Here is a 22,759-nt window from a genome sequence, read left to right on the forward strand (position 1 = left end):
CCCCTCACCCTTCTCACAGCTTCCCTCCGGGGCCGACCCCCCCCCCCCCCCCCCCCCCGGCTACATCTCTGCCAGTCAGGAGGGGCCGTGCCACCCTCAGGCCTCGCCACGGCGCAGGCTGGCGCGGCCGCTGCCCCCTTCCCCGGCGGCAGGCGGGCCGGCCCGCAGCGGCGGCGGGGCCCAGCCTCCCGCGGGGACGAGGGACGCGGCGGCCGCCCGGCAGGACCGGGCTGCCCCCGCCTGACTTCCGCGGCCGGCCGGGCCGGCGCGTCGCTAGCGCAGCGCTTTCCGCCGCCGTTTGTCTCCCGTCTCTTCCCGTTCGCGGGAGCAGCTGCTGCTGCGCAACCCCCCCCTTCCCCGCCCGCCCGCCCCAGCGGCGTCGCCTCCTCCTCTCAGCCTCTCGCGGCGCGGCCCGGTAAGCCGAGCGGGGCTGGGGGGGGGGGGCGCGGAGGGAGTCGCCGCCGCCGCCCGTTGGGCCGCCCCGGGCCCTGGGGCTGGGGTGCCGCCGGGCAGCGGGGCGTCGGGGGGCGGTGGCGGGGAGCGCTGAGGTGCGGACACCTGCCTGGAGCTGGGGGCTGGGGGCGGCGGGTCAGCCAGTCCCGGGGCGCCCCCGGCGCCTGCCTGAGGGGGCGCCGAAGCGCGGCGGCGGCCCCGGCTTCTCCTCAGAGTTAACTTGGCGGTGCCGCCGCCGGCGGCTGTCAGCAGCCGCAACGCCCCGGGAGCCCGCCGGCGGGCGGCTGCCGGGCCCCGCCCCGGCGGCGGGTGCCCGGCCACCGAACGGAGCCGCCCCGGCGGCGGGTGCCCGGCCACCGAACGGAGCCGGGAGGTCCCCGGGCAGCGGCGGCGGCAGCTGTGCTGCCTGGTGAGCTGCCGTCAGGAGCTCGCGTGTAGGCTGGGTCTGGGACACCGTATTCCTGCTTGTTTAGTCCTTGATTTTGTGGGACAGCTAATGTTTGTACGTGCAGGAGCGTGAAACAGGCGGTGCTGGTCTGCGCGATCTCATGCAAGGAAGAGCATACGCGCTGATCTACGGTTCTCCATTGGCCTGTTAGGTCAACGCAATCTAAACGCTCCACGCTCTCTTGCGGTATCTTGTAGACCTGTTGACTTCAGCAGCATGTAGTTGATTTTTTAGCAAGTAATACGTTGCAAGTAATATTCTTTCCCATTTTTATGTTAACTGCCTTTTAATTACATGGACTACTCCTGCTACAAGAGAAAGAGTATCACACGCTGGCCACCCTCTCTTGTCAATGAGTGGGCTGCGACAGGGAGACCGATCACACAGCTGAACTGGTAGAACAGTTCATAATCGAGCAGGAGCTGGCACAGGAGCAGATGGCACAGCCCTTCACACGTCTTACTGCTTTGCTTCTCTGGCAGCCTGGAGGCAGTTCTTTAAACTTTCTTTTCCCTCTTCCAGTCTAAATTGTTACTTTATTGAGCCACACTGGTTAAGTATCCTTTTAAAAGTGTCTCTTTAAGCAGAAAAACTTTGTGGAGATCAGAAGCTAGCAGAAAGTTTTTATGTGTACCTGAATGCCTTCCATGATTGTTTCTCTGATGAGCAAACTGTCAGCTCCTCTCTGGGAGCAGGAACTTGTGGTATGGACACTTGTTGGCTAGGACAGCTCATCCAGCTTCTCTCCACCATCCTCCTTCGAAGCTGCCACTCATCTAGTATTTTTTCAGGACTTCCAGTAACGAATACTTAAGTTTCTGTGCCCTAATTTCTCACTACAACCTAATTAGTATTGAAATCTTTATGGCTGCAGTGTTCTGAAGTGATCACATGTGACTTTTGAACAAAAACTCATTGAGAACCACCTGTCCTGCTGTACTCATTTTCTTACTGTTACGCATTTGTGAATAAGGGGCAAGCTAGTTGAAAAGAAATTCTAGACCAGGTTTTCAACAGAAATTTAGGGGTTTGTGTTTAGTTCTTCACTTTGAACATTTAAGAATTTTTTCTTAGGGTTTTACTTAATGTTTTCTAGCAGTCTTTTTGAAATAGAATTGGCCAAAACTTAATACATTTTACAGTTTGGATTATATAAGAAACTTAGATATACGCATCAAAGGGGACACGTGAGGGGATGCCAGAAGTGTCCAAAGAGTGATGAATGAACAGAAAGCTGATCAGCTCTATACCATTTCTCTGGCTGCTATGTCTGCTGCTTGATCCTTCAACTATTTTCTGTTGTTTTCTTTGTGAATAGTTCCACTAGCTTTGTGGGGTGTTGCTCATAGGTTTTCCAGACAGCGTGGGAGGAGGGGAAAAAATACAATTCCTGTTTTCTCTTCCTTTAACATACTGATGGGCATGGTAGAATATTAAAATCTTAAGGATCTCATACTGAAATTACTTAAAAATTGTTTGCTGGTGCGGAGTTGTTATTTAATCTTCCAGTGTTTCCTGCCCTTATAAATGTAAGAAACAACATTTTCAAATGTATCTAGTGAATTTTGTGTTAGTTTCCACCTTAGTAAGGCATTCCTCATTATTTTTTTTCCCTTTAAAATTTATATAATTTGTCTGGTCTACTCAGTGCTGGTAAAACCTCATTTTGAGTTCTGCGTTCAGGTTTGAACTTCGCTGTGCGAGAATAGCTGGCCCATTTGAAAGAGTTCACAAAATAGCAGTGACAGCTGAAGATCAAGAAAGCATGATCTGTGAGGACAGAGGGAAAGAACTGGATTTATTTAGCCCAAAGACAAGTCTGAAAGGGAGGTAATATGTAGTAAGTATTTAAAGTTGTAAACGTTCTTGCACAGAGGAAAAGGAGCCATTTTGTTGTCTTATTCACATCAAATAAGGGAAATTGCAAGATAATTCAGGTTAGATGTTAGGGGAAAATTTAAAATAATAGAAGATAAGGTAATTAAGTAGTCTGGGAAGGCGGTGAAATCTCCGTCAAAGGTTAGACAAATGTCTTTCAAGAAAGGGAACTGAGACTCTGACTTGGGAAGGAAGCCTTAGGACCCTCTGCTCCTGGCTTTCTGAGACTGAATCATAGAAAAATGTTTGAAGGACATAAAACAAGAGCCACAGAGGAACACAGGCTTTTTAACACTCAGAAATGTCAACATCCTATTTTAGAGGCAAACATGAGCTCACACAAAGCAACTGATCTGAAAGCAGTACAGCCACAACAAACACGGCCCAGTGCCAAACTGAAAAGGCCCACCGAGAGTGACACTATCTGGTTTCTGAGTGCCAAATTGGAATCTTTCATCTTTATGTTGGCATTTTTTTGCCGAAAGACAAAGCAAGGTGAAAACAAGATACCTTTAAATACTTTTAGATACAAAACACGACAAATAAAAACTTATTAAACTATATCCAGAACACTATGGTTTAACTGGATTTAACTATAAAAACACTTCAGAATCCTGTGCTTGTATGCTTTTGAGTTCTAGTTGAAGTTATGTACAAAACAAAATAAAAATTAATGTTTATGTGACAAATCAGAAGTGTCTCATTTGTTGTTTTCTAGCATGACACATGGAAACCTCTGAAATGTATTAGTGTGCATTTGTAGCATTTCTTCTGCCCTCTGTAAGAACTGCAAAAAGCACATACCTGCAGAATTTTAATAGACCTACAGAAGTCTTCATTTTTAAATTCTGCTAGGCCCGAAGAACTCTTCAGCCTACAGTAATATAATCTTAAAAAATATTTGCACTTTGAGGTGCTTTTTTCCATGTAGTTCACTCTCAGCATTCTAGGTTACACAAAATACAACCTATGCTTTGCAGGTTATTACATATATATTATACATTCATTTCTCTTGTGGATGTGTATTTTTAAATGAAAAGTACTTGCAAAACTAAGAAGAAACTTTTGAAGTATAGAAATAAATTTTTAAAAGCTTTTATTTTGCAGTAAAACAGTGCTTGCTTGTTAGATATTTTTCAAGCAAGGGGGATGTTTACATCCCTTCAAATGCCAGTGATCCTTAGGCTTTGTTTGCATGACTTGAACCATGTCTTTTAAATGCAGCCAGTGCCTTTATCCATCAGTTCTTTATCTGTTGGTTCAGAGGTCTATCACCAGTTGTTTTATACCCTACTCTAGAATCGTCAGCCTCAAATGAAGCAGCTGTTGAACACATAGCAAAACAGCTTTTTTCTATAACAGCATAAGGGGAACAGAATGTATACAGAGACATAAACATTTGCCATTTGAATATACAGATACAGCATATAAGGTGTGCAAGATGTGTATCACTAACTAGTATTTTAGAAAATGGGGATATGGGTGTACCTGAAAAGCACATCCAGGCTAGCCTTATGCAAGAAGTCTTTCAGTAGTTCCTGGTTGGTCTTAGATTTGAGGTTCTCACCGAGCTGTTGTAAGATTAAATTAATCCTAGAAGTGTGTTATGAAAATGCAAAGAATAAATCAATTAGAACAACTTTAAGGTGTTTGAGTGATAGAAACAAAGTCGTTACTGGTAATCATTCTTTCAGTATCCTGCGAAGTCTAATACTGCATTTGTCACAGCAAAGTGGTACACACTGCTTATAAAAATCTTTCAGAGTTAAAACAAAAAAAAAAAGTTATTTATAGAAAGGTCCAGCATTTTTATACATTCCACTTTTGAAATGTGTCTGGTACAGAAAGGAGCAGCATTGACATAGTGAGGTTAATAAAAACTTGAGAGAGATTCTGCTTAAATCAAAGCATTTGAATTGCCACATTTTTCTCATGAACAAGACAGGTTTCCAGTGTAAATTCTGCCTTTTCTGCAAGTATGTCTTCCATCATCTTTTGACTGGCCATCTTAACTTACTTTAAAATATGTTAATGGAATCTTAACAGAAGTTCATTTTAATTTATTGTGACATTGCAAGAAGAGATTTAATGTTTGCCTTAATTTCACTTTATAATCTTAGTGTGGATCTGGTTATTAAAAGCTTCATGTACACTTCAGCTAGGAGTCTAATGTATGCATACATTGTTTCTATTCTTCCTTGTCAAACTGTGTTTCAGACTCTTTACAAATATAGAAAAAGTAGGAAATCTGCGAAAGAATACCTCAGATATAAATGAAAAATAATTAATAACCTCTCTGTGTGTTTCATAGTCTTTGATTCATTCAGAAAACAAGGCAGAAAAGGCAAAGGTAGAAATGGGGAAGATGCGGAAGTCTGTATGGCTCAATAAACCAAACTGCTCTTCACACAGCCTACACTGAGGACCTCAGAGTTTATTTAGTTAGTGAAAACTAAATAAAAATTAAATTGTTGAAATAATTGCAAAATCAGATTTTTGGACTGTGGAAGAACAGAGATTCTTTTAATACTGGTTTTAAGTGTTACACCCTAGCCTCCCTTTCACTTTACCACTGTGAGTAGACATAACCCTAGCAGAGTGCTTGAGTTAAGTGTGTAGATGTAAAAAATTTTCTTATTTGTTTCATGGAGCTATCACGAGAGTAAAAACAGAAGCAGGTGGAAAGAAGAGTTGGAGGACCTTTGGAGAAAGTGTGATAAAAAGGGAAGACTTTGGAAACAGGTCAGGGAAGACTAGAGAGACATGAGAACACAGCAAGGCACAAAGGAAAATACTTGTCCTCTTCTGGTTGTCTTAATTCAGGTCTCTGTTTTACAAGGAAGTCCATTCAGGTCTGTGAAAAGCTCTGTTGCACTAGTAGTACTGATCCTCCTGCACAAAATAATGTAAGGGAGCAAGCCTCCAGGGGCACATTGAGAAAACAGTCTTTGACTTACATTGTTTTATGTTGGTGTTCATTTTTGTTATGTGGCATCATATATGTGTGTGTGTGTGTGTGTGTATTTATTGTGTAGGATAGCAATGACTTATTTCTACGGACATATTCTAGGAAAACTGGAGTTCTCTTTTGTCTAAACATTGAGGAAGTTGTGGTGTGTTTTTTTTTGTTTGTTTGTTTGTTTGTTTTTGTTGTTTTTTGTTTTGTTTTGTTTTGTTTTGTTTTTTATTTGTTGTTGTTGCTTTTGAGTTCTATATGCAACCTGGAAATAAAAACAACTGTTTTGCTTTGCTATTTAAAATGTCTAGGTGGCATGCTCAGAAAATGTTTGTAAATGAAAGTATTCATCTCCTCTGTAGTGAAGAGATTACTGATAGACTCCTGGGTTGCAAGTGGAAGGCATGCGTGGTTTCAACAAGTGACTGAATTGTGTTTTGTGATCTTTATGGATAGGCATACAGATCTGAAGAATCACAAGTTGCAATGAGCAACCAAGAGGCTGGTGTTCTACGTTGCTGGAGATGTAGAAAATATATAGCAAATTCTGTTTGCCTTGCAAAATGTCATGGAAGAGAACCGTCTGAAGTAAGTGTAGCATCTGGAGGGAGTCTGTAACTTTTTCCAGTGCCATTGACTTTAAATAAGGAGAAGTACAAGACTTGCCCTCACTTAGTAATTAACTGCCTGTGGAGATAAATACTAAAATACAACCAATTCCATAGAGAGTAATGTAAACAGTAATGCTAGAAAAGCCAAGTACACAGTGATCACCTTTATGTTCTGTGACATGAAGGCTGTTATTCATGATACATTAACCTACTAGCTTGTGTATAGTATATAGTGTTACCATTTTTCATATAAAAATGGATTCTGTTTATGACAGTTCTAATGTGGTTGTTTTTTGTTTTAATGTCTCTTGACAGAGAACTTTTTGTTTCTCAAGTGTGTTTTAAATACTAATTGCCACTGTGGTAGTTAACTGTGAATCAGATATTCCTACATCAGAAACTTTTCCTCTTCACTTTGAAAAAGTGGGGGCTAGTCTGTGCACAAAAGTAGTTCAGAAGATTATCCTGCCCTAAGTGGGGGGTTGCCCTGCCAGGCTAAAATACCACTGAGTAATTTACATCAACTTCATTAAAATAAACTGAAAAATAATCATACAGAATAAGACAATGGCAGAGTATTTCCTGCTGCTTTATAATGGCAGTTAGTAATCATAAAGAGTTAAAGTCTTTCCAGGTATGCGAAGAAGACTGTGCTTACATCTTATGATCTCGAATCAAAGCAAAAAAGCAAACAGAAGGGAAGGTCTTGACCTTTTTTATTAATGCACTAGAAATGCAACAACATTCTTTTTGGCACTGGAGAATGGTATAATCAGTAGAGGTAGAAACAAAGTGGGATTTGTTTTGAGATCCTGCTATAATTAGTATTATTAATAAACCCCATTTTAATCACTCTGCTTGCAGACCTTGAGGTTCTGGAATATTTTTCATGCTTTATACTTGAGGAATTTTTATTCTGTGCATGGTTTGAAGCAGTTTTTTGGGGTGGGGAAACTTCAACTCCTTTAATGGAAAAAAAGCAGTGAAAAGAAGGAGGTATCTCTGCCTGGACCCCATGGTGGAGCTTTTAATTGCCAGTGGAGATCCACCATCATTGTGCACAAGACTGAAGTAGCTGCTTCTCAAATTATGTAGATAGCAGATAGAAAAACATAATTATATGCTACTTCCTGATCACTGGGAGGCAAAGTTTGTACTGTGATGAGAAGAATAACGTTTTCAGTATGTTAGCTTTCCCTTATGAATTTTAGACCTTCAGTCAAAGATGTAGCTGAAATATGAGTAAAAGAGGGAAATCTCAGAACAAATCTTAAAACCAAATGTTGAAGTTACAAATGCAGTGTGAACACTTTATGTCAGAATTATATCCAAGTTGAAGTACAGGTACTCTCCACAGTTAGGAGGAAGATGATAGCATCTTGTCTGCTGTCATTACCTGGAGAATTTCTAAAAGCTTCTGTCTTCTGTGTATAGCCCCACTTTCAATTTTCAGCATAATGCACCTTATTGCTGTGAGTTTCATAACATAGGAGTCAGTGATTTTCCATATTCATAAATTTGAATAACTGATTTTAAGACTTTAACACTCACCAGAGTTTCCTTATATTTTTAGTCATCTTTATAACTTCACTGACATTCTAAACCATATTAAAATATTTATTACACTTGTATCACTTCTGTACTAAAAGATGGCTAGGTAGTTATTTTATTATCAGTTAGTGAAATGCTAGAGTTTTTTAGATTTTATTTTTTCTTCAGTTGGTCATATCATTGCAGTAAAAACTCAGAAGTTGCTAAGAGTCCCTGGTTTCTCTGCTATTTATTCTAACAAGCGTTAGAAAATGAATTTAAAACTATTTGTGTCATAATTGTACAGTGCTGACCACAGTCTTCATATAAGCTAGAACTTAAATTTTCTTGTCTTTACTAGAAAATTGTACCATCTGATAGTGCTTCTGAAATCAATTTCCGAATATAGTTGGAAGATCAGCAATTACAGACTTTCTGTTCTTGTAAACAAAACAAAACCACCTCCAAACGCCTCCGTCTTCACAGTAGAGTCTGTCCAATGTCCTTAAATTCAGAAATAGAAAATTATTGACAGCATCTACCTGATTTTTAGCTTAGAGAATGCACCAACATCTTTATCATTTGTTAATTAAATATTTACTGAATTTGGAAAGCTGACTTCTGGCTATATTAAAACAAAAAAAAACCTTACATGAATGTTGAATATCAAAACAATAATTATTTTTTTAACAGTCATCGCAACCTTCAGCTGCTGCTCAGGGGTCTTGCAATGTATGGCATGTGAACTTAGGAGCCATTCCAGAGTGGGTGAAGTGTATCATTGAAAAGGTACATCTTTTTTTGTTTGCATCTTTATCATTCAAAATGTGTAATAAGTAAGGGGAACAAATTTCAAGGGCACTTTTCTGTCAAGGTCCACATATATTACAGATATCTTCTAACTGACAGAATTTTTCTCAGTAACTTCTACCATTACCATTTACAGAGGCTTTTTTCCCTCTTAAATGTTTGGTTTTTTTTTTTTTTTTTACGTATGCCTAAAACCTACAATGATAAATTATGTTCCTGCCCATTTATAGATGAATATATTTATGTTTGTCCAAATAACTGTCATGGTCACCTCTGAGTATTTTGTCAATGCTTAAAATTATATGTATTATCTAGGCTTTGGGTTTTGGTTTGTCTTAATCATCGTATCCTGCAGTACTAACACATATGTTGGCAGTGACAGTAAGAAGCATGTTTCTCCATAAAACTGGACTGCGTTTTTTTTAAGAGATCAGTTGTTGGACTATGATGTGATGTCTTTTATATTTAATGTGCTATTATGTCATATGAGTAGAAAGTTACCTTCCTACAAATTCAAAGGTCTGATGACAAGCCAGTGTCACTACTTTTGATTACAAACCATCTTGTAACTTTCCTGTTGTTCTGATTGCTTCTCTTTGAGTTATTTTGGGTCTAGAAGTTAATGTTGTTGCATAGGTATAGTAAGCAGAAACAGTGCTTCACTTTTACCCTGTGGTTTTTCTCTGATGAGACTTTGATTTTGAGAGGCAAATGATATCTGCATTTCTTTCTGCTTAGACTTCAGTGTCTGAGTTTTAGTATATTGCAAGTAACTTCTGATCTAAGCAAATATACCCTGAAAATTATGCACAAAGAAAAAAATTATGACTGTAAAACTAAACATTAAGAAATTAAGAAAATTTGTTTAATCTTCCTTCATTGTTTTTCTCTATGTTTTATTTTGTTAAACATTCAATAAACTCTTTTAAAAATTAATGATCTCTTATACTTAAGTAGTCCATGACAGAATGGTGTATCTGTTTCAGAAACATTAATCTGGGGGGGTGAGGGGGGTGGGGTGGTGTGTGTGTGAAAATTAGGAGTGATGAGGTATTTACTCATTTTACAAAATTGCCTAATCTTGAATGCCTGATCATAAGGATGCAGTCTTTTACAGTACTTTGCACTTTACATTATTTCAGTAAAATTGGATTCAGTAGTGATACTAATATTATTCTTTTCACCTTTAGCTGTAAATGGCCAGTCTTCTGCAAAACCTAGAAGCTCAGGTTGGAAACCCGGGAAATACAAAACCCATAGACTGCTCAGAAAAGGTTTAACATACTTGCTAAAGATTGCAGAGGAGCAATGATCCTCTGGTGGCAGAGGCAGAGAATTTAGTTCTCTATGAAGACCTTCAATATCTTAGCGTTCATTTTGTCCTTTAATATCCTGGGAACTCTTGCTTTGTTCGCTTCTGACTTCTCTGTAAAGATCCTATGGGTTTATGTATAAATGTGTGGGTTTTTTAAACAATTCTGACTTATCCCCAGATCCTCCTGGGCTCTGAATAATTTTGTGATCATGTGCTATTTTCTCCTGTGTGACTCCTGAATCAAAGGCTAAATCATTTTATATAAGCACAAAGTCTATTTGCAGGCTGTAAAAACCCACTGCTTCCCAGCCAGTTCTTTTCTGCCATCTGTCCCTGTTCTTAACCAATCTCATTGGGTTTCTTGCACACATTAATGTATAGATAATCGTCAATAATCATAAATATCTAGCTGGTGCTGCTAGTGACCTTTATGACCTACATTTTTTTTTCCCCTTCACTTATCACTTGTTTTAGCCTCTTTGACTAACCCTTCCCAGTTTTTCCTCTCTATGCAGTCCATCATTAAATCTGTGTACCCTCAGCTCCTTTTCAGATCTTGTTGATTTTCCCCCTACCACCTCCTCCACTAGTAGGCTGTTACTTCTACTGAGTCAATGCTTCCACAGCCCGTTGCCAAACTCATGCTAAATCAGTTCCCAACTGCCTTGTCCTGCATCACTTCTCCCAATCTGTGTGCACACAGGACCAAAGATGTCCTTTTTCTTCCCTACCATCTCTTGCATTCCTATTTTTGCCAGGTTCCCAGCCTTCTTACCTAACCATCATGATTCTCTCCTCCTCTACATTTGGAGATCCGGGTTACTATTCAATAGTGCCTGAGTGCCAGAAAGACTCACTGAAGGTACTTTTCCCTGAATTTTAGTGCCTAGCTCATGGCATCTGAGAGATGGGAGCGTGGGAAACTTACAGTAAGTCTCTGAACCAGCTGAATTATTTGGGAATGGCATGTACACGTGTTGGTCTGCCTTATAAACAGAAAGACTGTGCATGTTCAAGGAATTTTAAGAGATTTGAAAGCCTTTGGGCATAGGTAAACCGAGATATTTTTTCTCTTAAATTAAAATCATGTCCAGATTTAAACAGATTCTCATAGATGCAATGAAAGGCACATCTTTGATACTTTTGAAATTTTGAGGTTTTAACCCATAAGGCTGAAGTAAGTTTCTCAAAGAAGTGTTTTCAGAACTTTTTCTAGCATTTCATATAAAAGATAACCTTTTTTTCTGCAGGAGTTTTTTTTCTGAAACTGCAACACTATTTTTTTTTTTACTGAAACTTTTTGAAGCTTTCAATCAAACATCAGTCATGGTATCCTCTTCCCAAACTACCTTGGACATTTACAGCTGAAAGCAATGTTTTAAAAAGAAATGTTGGGCAGCTTTTGTATTCCTGGCTCAACCCAACTTAAGGCACACTAGTGAGTAATGTGTGACTGGAGTTGATAATGCTTCTCATCTGAGCTTTGATCCTACAAACTTTAATCCTCAAAAATGTTTTTGCTGACAGATGAACATATTTACTGAAAATACTAATAGTTGTGCAAATATGTAGGAGTTTATAGATCTTTGATATGTATTTTCTTTTGAAAAAGTACTTTTAGGATTGAAATGAAATTCATAGAATTACAAATAATGAAAATAACTCACTCCTTATAGGTAGAGTATTAAGGATTTGTCATGGTATCTGCACACAGATTATGTTGTAATACTACATACACAACATACAAGTACTATTTCAAGCTTTCATGGAGTAAGCAAAGTAAAAAGCTATATTCTCTTTTTAAGAAATCTGCTTCCACTGTAGTTAGTATGCAAGAAATGTATCAGCACTCAGAAGACTCAGCTGAGAAACTGTGCTTGCCAATTCCAGATTAACATGGTAAACTGATTTCACTGCTTTAAACGCTCTAATGTTTTTGTTGGTGTTGCGACATTATTCTATCTATGTACAAACTGTAAGCATATTTCAAAGCCCCTACTTTTTGAAACATGTATTCTAGATTTCTTAGAATTAGTTACTACTGCAGCAAGAAGTTCTGGCCAGAACATTATTTATGGTGGATATTCTTTCTGCTGTGAAGTCTCTTTTATTGTGTTTGAAAAACAAAAAGTAAACCCTTTTATTCAAGGAGAAAAAGTAACTCTAGTAATGATTTCTTAATATTTTATTTACAATTAATGTGTTTGGTGTTGTTTTTTTTTTTTTATTTTCTTGTCAATAGGCACAGTGGACAATTGGAAAACTGGACTGTCTGTTCTGTGAGGCCTGCTTAGGGGGCTTTAACTTTGTTTGCAACACAAAGTGTTCCTGTGGACAGTTAGTAAATATACATTTCTGCAAAAGTTGCACTGACTATCAGCCAGCTTTCTCTGTTAAATTAGCAAAATCATCAGGAAAACACTTACCTCTCCTCAAAATTCAGGCTGGTTTTAGCAAGGAAGCCTGCCATGAAGTGGTAACTGCAACTTTGGAAATCAAAAATCAAGCACTTTCATACATGGCCAGAAATAATAATGGTACTGGCAGATTAACAGAAGCACTTTGTCTAGAAGTAAGAGCTCCCAGATTTGAGATGAAAAGTAAAAAACTTCCCTTAAAGGCGTTAAATCAAAAAAGAAATCTTTCTGCTTCCTATCCTGTGAATGATGCATGCACTGTAAAACCTTTTCAAAGAAGATCACGTAGCTTGGACTTAAATATCAGAGAGCGACTTGTTTTGTTACCTGCCTTATATGAAACTTGCAGTATGGGGACAATTTACCACAGACAAAATGAAAATCCACCTGTTTACACACGACGTGGCTTGCAATTAGAGTCCAATGTGAAAGAAGTTAGTTCTTTTCAGGACCTATATAGTTCCAGTGCTGACAAACTACAAAAAAGTTTTCGAGTTACTTCCTTTACCACATTACTACATAGAGAAAGAGAAAGTGACTGTGATTTTGAAGCTACTGGACAATCTTCTGGGAGTGCCATTGCTGATGGGTCAACTTTTGTGATGAACCTTTCTTCACCTACACGTGCTGCAGAAGAGGAACAGTACATCACACCTGTTGGTCTTGTGCATCCTGCGAGTATTTCCTTCAACCAAAAGCTGAATAAAAGAGAAAGAAACAAGTTGAAAAGCTTGAGGAGAAAACAAAGAAGGCGAGAACGGTGGCTACAGAAGCAAGTAGGTGTTTAAAATTAATTATGCTACCTTTTTGGTAAAGCTTGGCTTGCTTTTATAAATCATTCTGACTTTTTTTTAAATGCTGTCTTTTAATACTGGTTTAATGTGGTACTGTCTGGAGTCAGGTGCCCAGCAAAGAAGGATTTATGACCTCTTCCTAAATGTAGTTCAACCCAATCAGTTTTTTTCTGTGTAAAATTATACTTTGGTGGGTATATATAACTAGTTTCTGTTGGCCTTCTTATTATTTTAATAATAAATTTGAAGTGGGAAAAATGCAGTAAAATTTAATCAGTGTGATTAAAGGAAAACTAAGCATTCAAACCTTCTAAATGAGAAACCCTTGCATTTCAGGTTTTCCTAACTTTTAAGTAATGGCATTTTGAGTTAACTTCACAGTTAAGAAAAATTATGTTTTAAAAGATGTTTGCATTTATTATTTATTGTAACACAGATATTTTTCTTTGAGTAAAGAATTGATTGTTGCTATTTAAGATATTAGTCATTAGTAGGTAAATATTTTGTCTACAAATGTAACAGAAGTGTTACATATTCTTATCAGTTATACAACTATGGCTTCCTTCTTCAAACCATCCAAAGCAGAACAGAATTAAAAACCATAGATGGTCATGCAATTTTTTGGGGGGGGGGGAGGAGAGAAAAACCAAGACTGTATCTAGAAATTAGTAACACAGTTTTTGTTTGCTCTTGAAATTCAGTAGAAAGACTAATGATATGTATGCCTTTAAAAGAAAATTTCTCGTCATAAAATTCCTGCTACAAAATACTGTGCAGCCGGCAAGAGCAAGTATACTAACTCTCATCAGAGTAGCTTGTAATCAAGAAATCATTCCTACTTTGTGTAGGCATGTCATTGTGATAATCTTGGAATATTGCACAGATGAAGTGTAGTGACATGTAAAGCTCGTGTAAGCCTTATTTCATATTTTTTTTTAATGTCATTGCTTTACATTTTATAGTAGTGAAGTCTACTTTAATATTTATGCCTTATAGAGAAATACTAAACTTGTTTAAATGGACTGTGCTTAGGTTGGCTATTAAATTGTTTTCACTGATTTGTATTTAGTGCAGTAGGGTATATAGGACCAATAGTTCATGTATGGCTCTTTCATTAGTGCTTTGTACCAAAATGATTTCTACCCTTAGTATTCTGATGTCCTTATACAGTTCCACTCTGGTCAGGTACCAAATGACTTCAAGCTATTTCCTACATACGGTCTACAGAGACTTTAGAATATAGTACAGAATTGAAGCAGAGCAGTGAATTGAGGATTGAGAGAGAGTCTGTCTCTGATTTAAATGTAAGAACCAGCTTGAAAATGCGATGGGTCTAGCACATATTATGAGAATTTTTGGTATGGCGTGCATATATTCTTTTGTCTTGGGGAATGTTTTTTCTTTTGTTTAAAGGAAGATTTAAATTGACATAGTGATATTTTGAAAACTTATTTTGTAACATGCTTCTCTGAAACTGAGAGGAAATAACCTTTCTGAATCTGAATGTCTTAATATTGAATACTTGTTTTCTAATAAGTCTAAAGATTCTTAGGTGTCTGAGTCCCTAAAATCGCTTCAAAAATTCCAGGCCTCATTGTTTCTGTTAAATGAAATGATGATGAAAAAGCACAGTATATATGAACATCTGCATAGTCATGTCATCTGCAGTCTCTCCAGCCACTTTAATCTTTGTTAGATGTTACTTTCAAGAATTAAATGTTGTACAAATATTCCGAATTTTTGATAGCTAAGAAAGAAAAATATACTTTCAGATCTTTTTTGTGTTAAACCATGCTTAATCAGTTCCTACGTTATTTTTAAGTTTCATATAACAAATGATACACAGTTGTTAAATATGGTACGTCTAATCAGTAAGCATACAGTTTGCAAAGTACAAAAAATTTAAAAATATGTAAAATAAATCATCTGGTTTCAAGTAGTAGTTTTGAGGGGAAGACATTTTGGTTTTGCATTAATTTCTTTAACTTTGGTCAAAGTCTGTGATCATGGTGTGGAATATTTAAACAGGACTACTTCTCAGACTCTGTCAAGCAGCACATGTGGCTAGTGCAGCTGTGTTTCCCACTGCTGTAGTATCCTGACATGAAAATGTGGGTCTAGAAAAATGCATCCTTTGTACAGCCTGACATGCTGCAAAAGGGGATGCTCCTCTGCCACACACTCCTTTTTGTGGTTACTCCCCTCCCATGTGCCAGTCTAGGTATCCTTCCTTTTCTTGCAAGTTCCACTTGCTGGCCTTTTTCTTCAGTGTTCTGACACCCCTCTTTGTAAATGTGCATTTTATTACAGTGGTACTTACAATAGGAAGCTGATCATGGTACTTTGTATCCATGAATTCCAGCATACTTACCATGTATGCTTAATCAGTCAAGTAGCAAAACTTAAGAAAGAGAAAAAGCATAAACCTCTGAGCAAATAGAGTGAAAGAATTTTGATAAATGACAATGGGAAGTATTTAATTTAAGTGCTCTTTTAAGAAGTACTTCCATGCAACAGAACCCTGATGTGAAGTGAATCTCTTCCAAGCTCTCTCTGTTAATGGTACTGTGCATCTCATTTTTATCTTTAATTAAAGCTTTTCTGGAGAGCTCTCTGACAGAGCAGACCTGTTCAGACTCCAATTGCTCTGTAAATGCATAAGCTGCTTCTCTAAGTTTGTCAAACGTTTTTTCTGTCTTGCATTAAGCCAAAATGTGCCCATAAGCATTGTGTTACGGCGGAATGCACTCTTATTAGTTAAATTATATAAACCTTGGATTGTAAATTGGAGCAATCCTGTGAGCTCCTGGTCCACACTTGCTGCCAGAGGCCAGTGCTGCTGCAGGCTCTGTGGTGTCGGTGCGGGACTGAGCTGGCCAGCTAACAGTAGAGGGACCCAAGGTTCCTCTCTCTGCTCTGCATGGGAAAGATCTTAATGCCTGTGAGGGGGATACTTGCATTTTGTGTATGTGTGCATGCACACTTTTGTTTGGGGGATATTTTTAGGTTTCTGGTATATTGTTAGGGTGTAATAATAACTGCATAAGTTTAGGAATTGCCAATATTAATAATAGTTCTTGTTATTGTTGCTATAGCTAAGAAGATTAAGTATTTCCGTTATAAATTCCCTTTTGTGTATATCTTTCTGTATGTTTGAATTGTTTGCTAATGTCTGAAGCTTGTAATAATTTCTGACAGATCTCAGACGTAAGTACCACTTGAGGTTCCATTAGTTTTGTTTTATTTAATTTCTCTTCACAAATATTTTACACAGAAGACTATGTAGCCAGCTTCAGAACTGCAGTATCCTCTTGGAAATTATCCTGATCCATCAGAAAAAAATACTGCTGGCTTTTTTGCTTCATTTTGTAGCTTGACACTTCAACAGTTCTTCTGTATTTGTCTCACAAAGGTGACTAGTGGTCATTTTCCATGAAGTGAGTTTGCTTTCATGCTCCCAGTGTTAATCTGAACTACAGATAAACAGGCTTGCTGCAGGGTGTTACACCTGCATCTTGTTTATGGGCAAAGAAGAAACACACATTGTGCATATAAAGCAAATAATTTATTTTTCATGTAACTGAAATCTTAAGAGTGTGATTATTGTTAGTCCAGATTTAATTGTTAAAGAAAAGAGAAATGTATTATTGTCATTGAGACTGTTACATGCACTCATTTGTTTCTCTCCACTTCCTGCAATTCTGCCCATGACCCTCCACCTTGGGATCTGAGGGCTGGCAGCAGCCCTTGGGGTCTGGTGGGGGGGCATGTTACTACAGCTTGCCAGCCTCTGGAGTCCTTTGCTGGGAGTAATATGATGTTCATGTTGATGGTTTCTTTTTCTTTACTCCAGAATACCTTTGCTCTTTCTTCACTGGTTTGCAGCTTCATGCTACATCCAAATTACCTTATGTGGTGCCTTTTATATATATAAGATGCAGTTTCTTTGTTCTCTTACCCTTAAAACCAATTCTGTTCAGGCCCAAGTCTGCATTTCTGTAACAGACCCCTGGGAAGTTGCACATAACTGTTGTGGTCGCCAGTGCCAACCCAGTGCCCCATCTGATGTGAGCCCATGCTTGTACTCCTCTGTGTTGCATCCTGGGTCTCCATTTGTCAAGGCCTCTCTTATCTTTAGTAGGCCTGTATTTCTTTGCACTACATCATTGTATTAGAGTTGTAAATATGCCATTCTACATGGAATAACCGCTGTCAGTAGTTGTACATCTGGTCAAATTGAGAAGTTGCTGTCATAGCTGAACCAAGTCAAACCAAGCAGCAGGCTGGGCGAGGGAAGTTCAGCCTGAGCAACCATGGCCAGCCTCAGCCCTGAGGCCTGGCAAGTTTAGTGCAAGTGTTGCAACTGTTCCTAGCAGCAGCAATACTGCATTACAGGGCTACGTGGTTACAAGAAGCAGTAATCTTTTTTAACTAGCTAATACAAGGAGGGGAGGAATTTTGGCCATGAGAAGCTTCTGGGCCAAAGCTTGTATATCTTTGCTTTTGCTTTGGCTGTAACTATTGTTACTACATGGTGAATTTTGTAATTAGGGGATTAATTCTGTCACTGATTATAAACTGGATTAACAAGAAGTTATTAAGAATGATGGATTCATGCCCAAATGCATGACTTACCTTTGTTAAATCTGCTACTTCATGTGCCATGCCACAATTGGTAGTTAGTATGCTAAGAAGAGGCAATGGTTTTCACTTTTTGTGCTTTTCTAGCATCCTGGTAATGTGTAGTTTTTCTGAATAGAGACACACAAAGTCTCAAAATGCAACCACCTCTACCTGAAATAGTAATGTTGTACTGGTAATGCTACAACCCTGAGGATCAACAGCTGGTATAAGGTGCCATGCCATGGATAAGCTCCTGATCCATCCTTGCAGAGATTGTATCTTGCTGGACAAAAGCAACACAAGAAAAGCTGAGCCCAGTGAAGTGAGTTACATAATTTATTGTTGACTGACAAAAAAAGTGTTTTTTTTTTAATAAATAACATACTATCGTTGCTGTTGTTCCAAGGTTATATTGATTGCTATTCCAATAAATTATTGATGAACAGCCTAGAACTATAAACTGTAAGTATTAGAAACTATTTTTTTAGATTTTCTAGACCACAGACAACTTAGATCATAACAATTTTTGAGACTTCCTGTCCCTCAGCTAAGACAGACAGTGACGGGTTCACATGTTAGTGGTTGCAATCACAAATAGAACTTTCCTGCACAAAGCAGATAAGCAGGCACTTATTTATTCCAGTGCTGGGGAGCATGGGCGATAGCTCCACCAAAGACGTGTTCCCCGACAGGTACAAAGCACAGCATATTTATACACTTTCTCAGCAGTCATGGTTACATAACATCAACAACATTCATAAAGTTTAATTTGACCTTAATAATGATTGGCTTTCAGTTATCTCACGTTACATATATTCCTATTCTACATAAATCATTGGTCATCTCTACCGATTGATTTGAATAGAATGAGGGGAGGGTAATGATTAGCATATTCATGTTATTTCCTGGAAATCATTATCATATGCAGGTGTCTCTAACACATGCGTGGTTACACTGGACGGGGGTCCTCTGGTGGTGGTCAATAGTCTTCATTACTGTGTCCACTGACTGAGCTCCATCCTTGCACATGCTCATTTCATCTTTGGCCAATACTTCTTCTTTGGCCAGTCTTCCCAACCAAACCCAGTCTCTTCTGGTACCTATTGTTTCAACTCAAGATCCATAACCAGTACCCATTGTTTTGATTCAGAGCCCATGGCAATTCTTATAGTGTTCAAGGCACACACCATAGTAGCTACCTATTCCTAAGTGTCTTATTGTGCTTTATATTCTCATAGCTGCTATAACTCCATTTTAAAATCAAAGTTGTATTCTCAACTACAATCAGAATAATATTCTAGGATTCAAGCTATTTTATTAAGGTCACTGCAACACACGGGTGTAGGTTGCAAAGCTGTGCAGTCAGTTGCATCCCATAATTTCGGCGTGGTTTCTTATTACACAGATAGAGTGGAGACCAGTCTAAATTGCAGTTATATGAGATGACTCGTGGCAGATAAACATCAAAGTTCAACAATGGTTGAGCAATGAGCAAGAATACAAGAGTACTTTGTATTTATGAGATGTACTGTTTATTATCAGAACAACCTCATCAAATACACAGTAAGAGATTTTAAGATGAGACTTTACATAAGAAAAGCATGTGTTATAAATTTTACAGAATTTTATGCTCCAGGACAGTAGTCCTTCACTTCTACAAATTGTTACTGATTCAGTGACTATAAGAATTTGAGTAAGTTTTATATTTCTAATTGGTTTTCATAGTACTAAACTCTCTGAATACATATAAACTGAGGTAGATTAAATGCTGATGCATGGAAATTTAATTAGAGTGCAGGCATTTTTTTCAGGAAAAAATAAATTTCTAACATCTGGGAGAATTAAAGCTCCATGTATCTATGAATGTTTCTCATCCGTGACCCCCCTTTAAAGTTTATGATATCCACCTTCTAAGCATTTTTTTTTTCCTCATGTCTGCATTTGGGAGAAAATAATGCTATCTGAAAATATTTTTTTTTCTTTACACTTCTGCTATTTTAAGTAAAGCTACAGGCAGTCACTGAGAAGTAGAAGTCACTGTACGCATCAAAAAGATGTCACACAGAATAGATTTCATACAAACTTACTGTTTCTGAAGTTGATAAGCCATCAGTGATTCTAGCAGAAAATGGGAAAATTAAATTAGCAAATTAGTGGAATGAATTATTATATGTAATACTGCAAAATACTGAAAAGGTGTTGTATAGTAGCTGCATTTCAGAATTAAATGCAAGGAAAGCTAGCCTCTACTGTTACAGCTGAAGAAGCTGGCAGTTTTTTGGGCATATGAATGTCTTTCTCACATCCAAAGTACAAACCTATACCAATAAGTAAAATAAAACAAAAGTTTCCTATGTTATGATCTAACACCTTTATGGCTGTAAAGCTGTGACAACATGTATTTTTTAAAGCTAGCTATTGCCAAGATTTCATTTGATACAGTGATTTTTCTGATATTATGTGCTTCCCTAATGTTTTCTATCAACACCTAAATTGAAATTATTACACATCAGAAGGGAGAGGTTTCCTTTATAGATGACTTAGCTAAAAACATGCTTCACATTTAATACAGTTTAGAATTATGGGGGATGGGAAGTTTGTGTGTTTTCTTTTTTAATTTTCTTTCCAGAGTATATCTGATTTTTGTAAAGACTGTTAGAAATCTGTCAGTTTCCATTACTGGTAATTTGCAGTGAAGCTTCTAATTTTTTCATGTTTCATTTGAGCGTTAGATCTGATGTGTTCTTTCTAAGACTGAAGACTGAAGTATGAACAAGAAAACGTTTGGACATAGTGAACATGAAGAAAAGAAACATTCTGATTCAGTAACACTGTCACATTTTTGAAAATGCAATCGGTCAGAAAGAAACATACTCATCTTCATTAAGTAAGGCTTCTTCCCCACAGTCTTTACAAAAGAAATCCAACAGTTTGAAAAAAGGTTAATCAAATCTTAATCTTTTGTAGCACAGTAAGTTGAAAAATTTTACATGATCTTATTTTCATATTTTGTACATCTCATGTACAGAGGCCTTGTGCTAGTTTTACTAATCAATTTTGTATGATTAATAAAACTATGTAGAATCAAATAAATATTTGACATTATGAACACTTACCCAAAGAAATAAATCATTTGGTACTTCTCCCAAATTTTAATGTCATTATCTATTTCATTTATATTTTGTTCAGTAGCTTTTAAAAGCTGTTTTGAGTTTTGATTGTGATTTAGTCTTTTTGCTAAAGTGCATTGCTAATACAGATTCTGAAGCAAATTGCAAATAATTAGCTAGAAGCTTGAGAACTAAAATGTAATCTTAGCTAAGGGGACTGAGAGGAAGCAACTGGTGAAGAAAGGTGATTCTCTAATTCTTCCATAAGTGCAAAAATTTAAATTCATGGTTTGGTAAAAACTGTATAGAAATGAAGAAATATCTAAGAAAAAAAAATGGGGTAAGAAAAAACAGTTCCGTAGACTTCTTAAAAAAGTAAAATTATAAGATCCAAATAGATCTAATTTAGAATATCTCAGCGTCCATTTGCAGATTAGAATTATTATGTCTCAGGAAGAGGCGAGCTAGAATTACAGTGCAACTTTGAAATGCACTTTACTGGAAAAACAAAACTCCAACTGTGCTTACTCCACTATTATTCTTGTCATGTTAGTTTTCATGCAAAGCAATCCCTGGTTTAAGAAAATAAGTCATTGAAAGCTATTTATTTCATAAGAAACAAAGGAAAGAATGTTCATTAAAACATGAAAAAAGGCTTGACTTGCAAACATGGTGAAAAAACATTAAATAGTGAAAGAAACTGCAATGTGGAGTGTTACATTCAGTGGGCTTCCTGAATTGGAATAGATAATTAGATAATTTTTGAGCGTTCTGACTGTTTTCCAGTTGGATATAGCAAGTTTTTTGTAAAAAAAAAAAAAAAAAGTATATGATTAGAACAAAACCTTACAGCTGAGATTCTGGAAAAAGGTAAAGACTGGTCGCCAGTCATTAACAGGGAAACAAGTTTACATTTTTCCTTTTTGTATGTTTCCTCAATGTTTTTTACTCTGTTTGTTCCTTTCAGTCACAATTTATGGTGTGGTAAGTTTTATCTTTATGTAACTGATCATATTTAGGAAATTTTAGGAAGCTAGGTAAACACAGGAGTTTCTTAAGTTCTCTAATATGGGAAATGCTGCATATGAACTTTGCAAAAAGAAGAAATACCAGTCATAAAAACAAAAATCCGTTGAAACCAAGCCCCATGGTAGCAGACCTGCCAGCACTGGCACATCCAGAAGCAGCATGTCATAGATAGGACCTCATGTTCTTCAGTCAGATTAATTTGTTTATATTCCTCAAGTGTGTTGCATATCAAATATACTTAATTTATGATACCTGTTAAGATCACAGAGACTTAAATTTGCACCTTACAGAAGCAGATACTATTAAGTATATTCTTCCCTGTTAGCAGCAGAGTTGGCAGATTTTCTGTGGTTTAGAGAACTACTTCTTTGTTTTATTGACAACATCAGAAAAGTAGAGTTCTAGAATTGCAAAGAGAAAAATGTAGCATTGCGTATAAACAATTGTATATGGTTTTTATTTTTCGCATTTTTTCCAGGTGTTAGGTGGGTTCAGTGCTCAATCTTACTTGTTACAAAATAGGTGAGGTTGTATGAAAAGATATGTATTGTTTGAAGGTTAGATACAGGCAGACATGGTAGTTCCTTTTGCCTGCGTAATGACACAGCTTGTACTGTTAAGTAGTGCTCTCGTTGATGTAAATCCAAAATCCAGACTGAAATTAAAATGTTAATTATGTTACAGTAAAGAGAAATACTGATTTTGGTATACCAGCAAACTGAATTTTGGTTTTATACATTACAAAAAATGCAGAACAGAAACAGATTCCTTCCGGATGATCAAAT

The 22,759-nt window shown here is 37.6% G+C and overlaps 1 protein-coding gene across 2 annotated transcripts in view; it reads left to right on the forward strand.

Moving 5' to 3' along the window:
- The first annotated feature begins 231 nt into the window (after positions 1 to 231).
- RNF180 (ring finger protein 180) overlaps positions 232 to 22,759 on the forward strand; it is an 81,100-nt gene continuing 58,572 nt past the window's right edge. For both annotated transcript variants that reach the window (XM_042804916.1, XM_042804917.1), the window contains exons 1-4: positions 232 to 415; positions 6,192 to 6,323; positions 8,570 to 8,665; positions 12,244 to 13,194. In XM_042804916.1, coding sequence (XP_042660850.1) covers positions 6,222 to 6,323; positions 8,570 to 8,665; positions 12,244 to 13,194 — 1,149 coding nt within the window. In that variant the 5' untranslated portion in view covers positions 232 to 415; positions 6,192 to 6,221. The remainder of the gene's footprint in view (positions 416 to 6,191; positions 6,324 to 8,569; positions 8,666 to 12,243; positions 13,195 to 22,759) is intronic.

Source organism: Tyto alba, unplaced genomic scaffold (genome assembly GCF_018691265.1).
Source record: "Tyto alba isolate M040663 unplaced genomic scaffold, T.alba_DEE_v4.0 Super-Scaffold_42, whole genome shotgun sequence".
Classification (NCBI taxonomy): domain Eukaryota; kingdom Metazoa; phylum Chordata; class Aves; order Strigiformes; family Tytonidae; genus Tyto; species Tyto alba.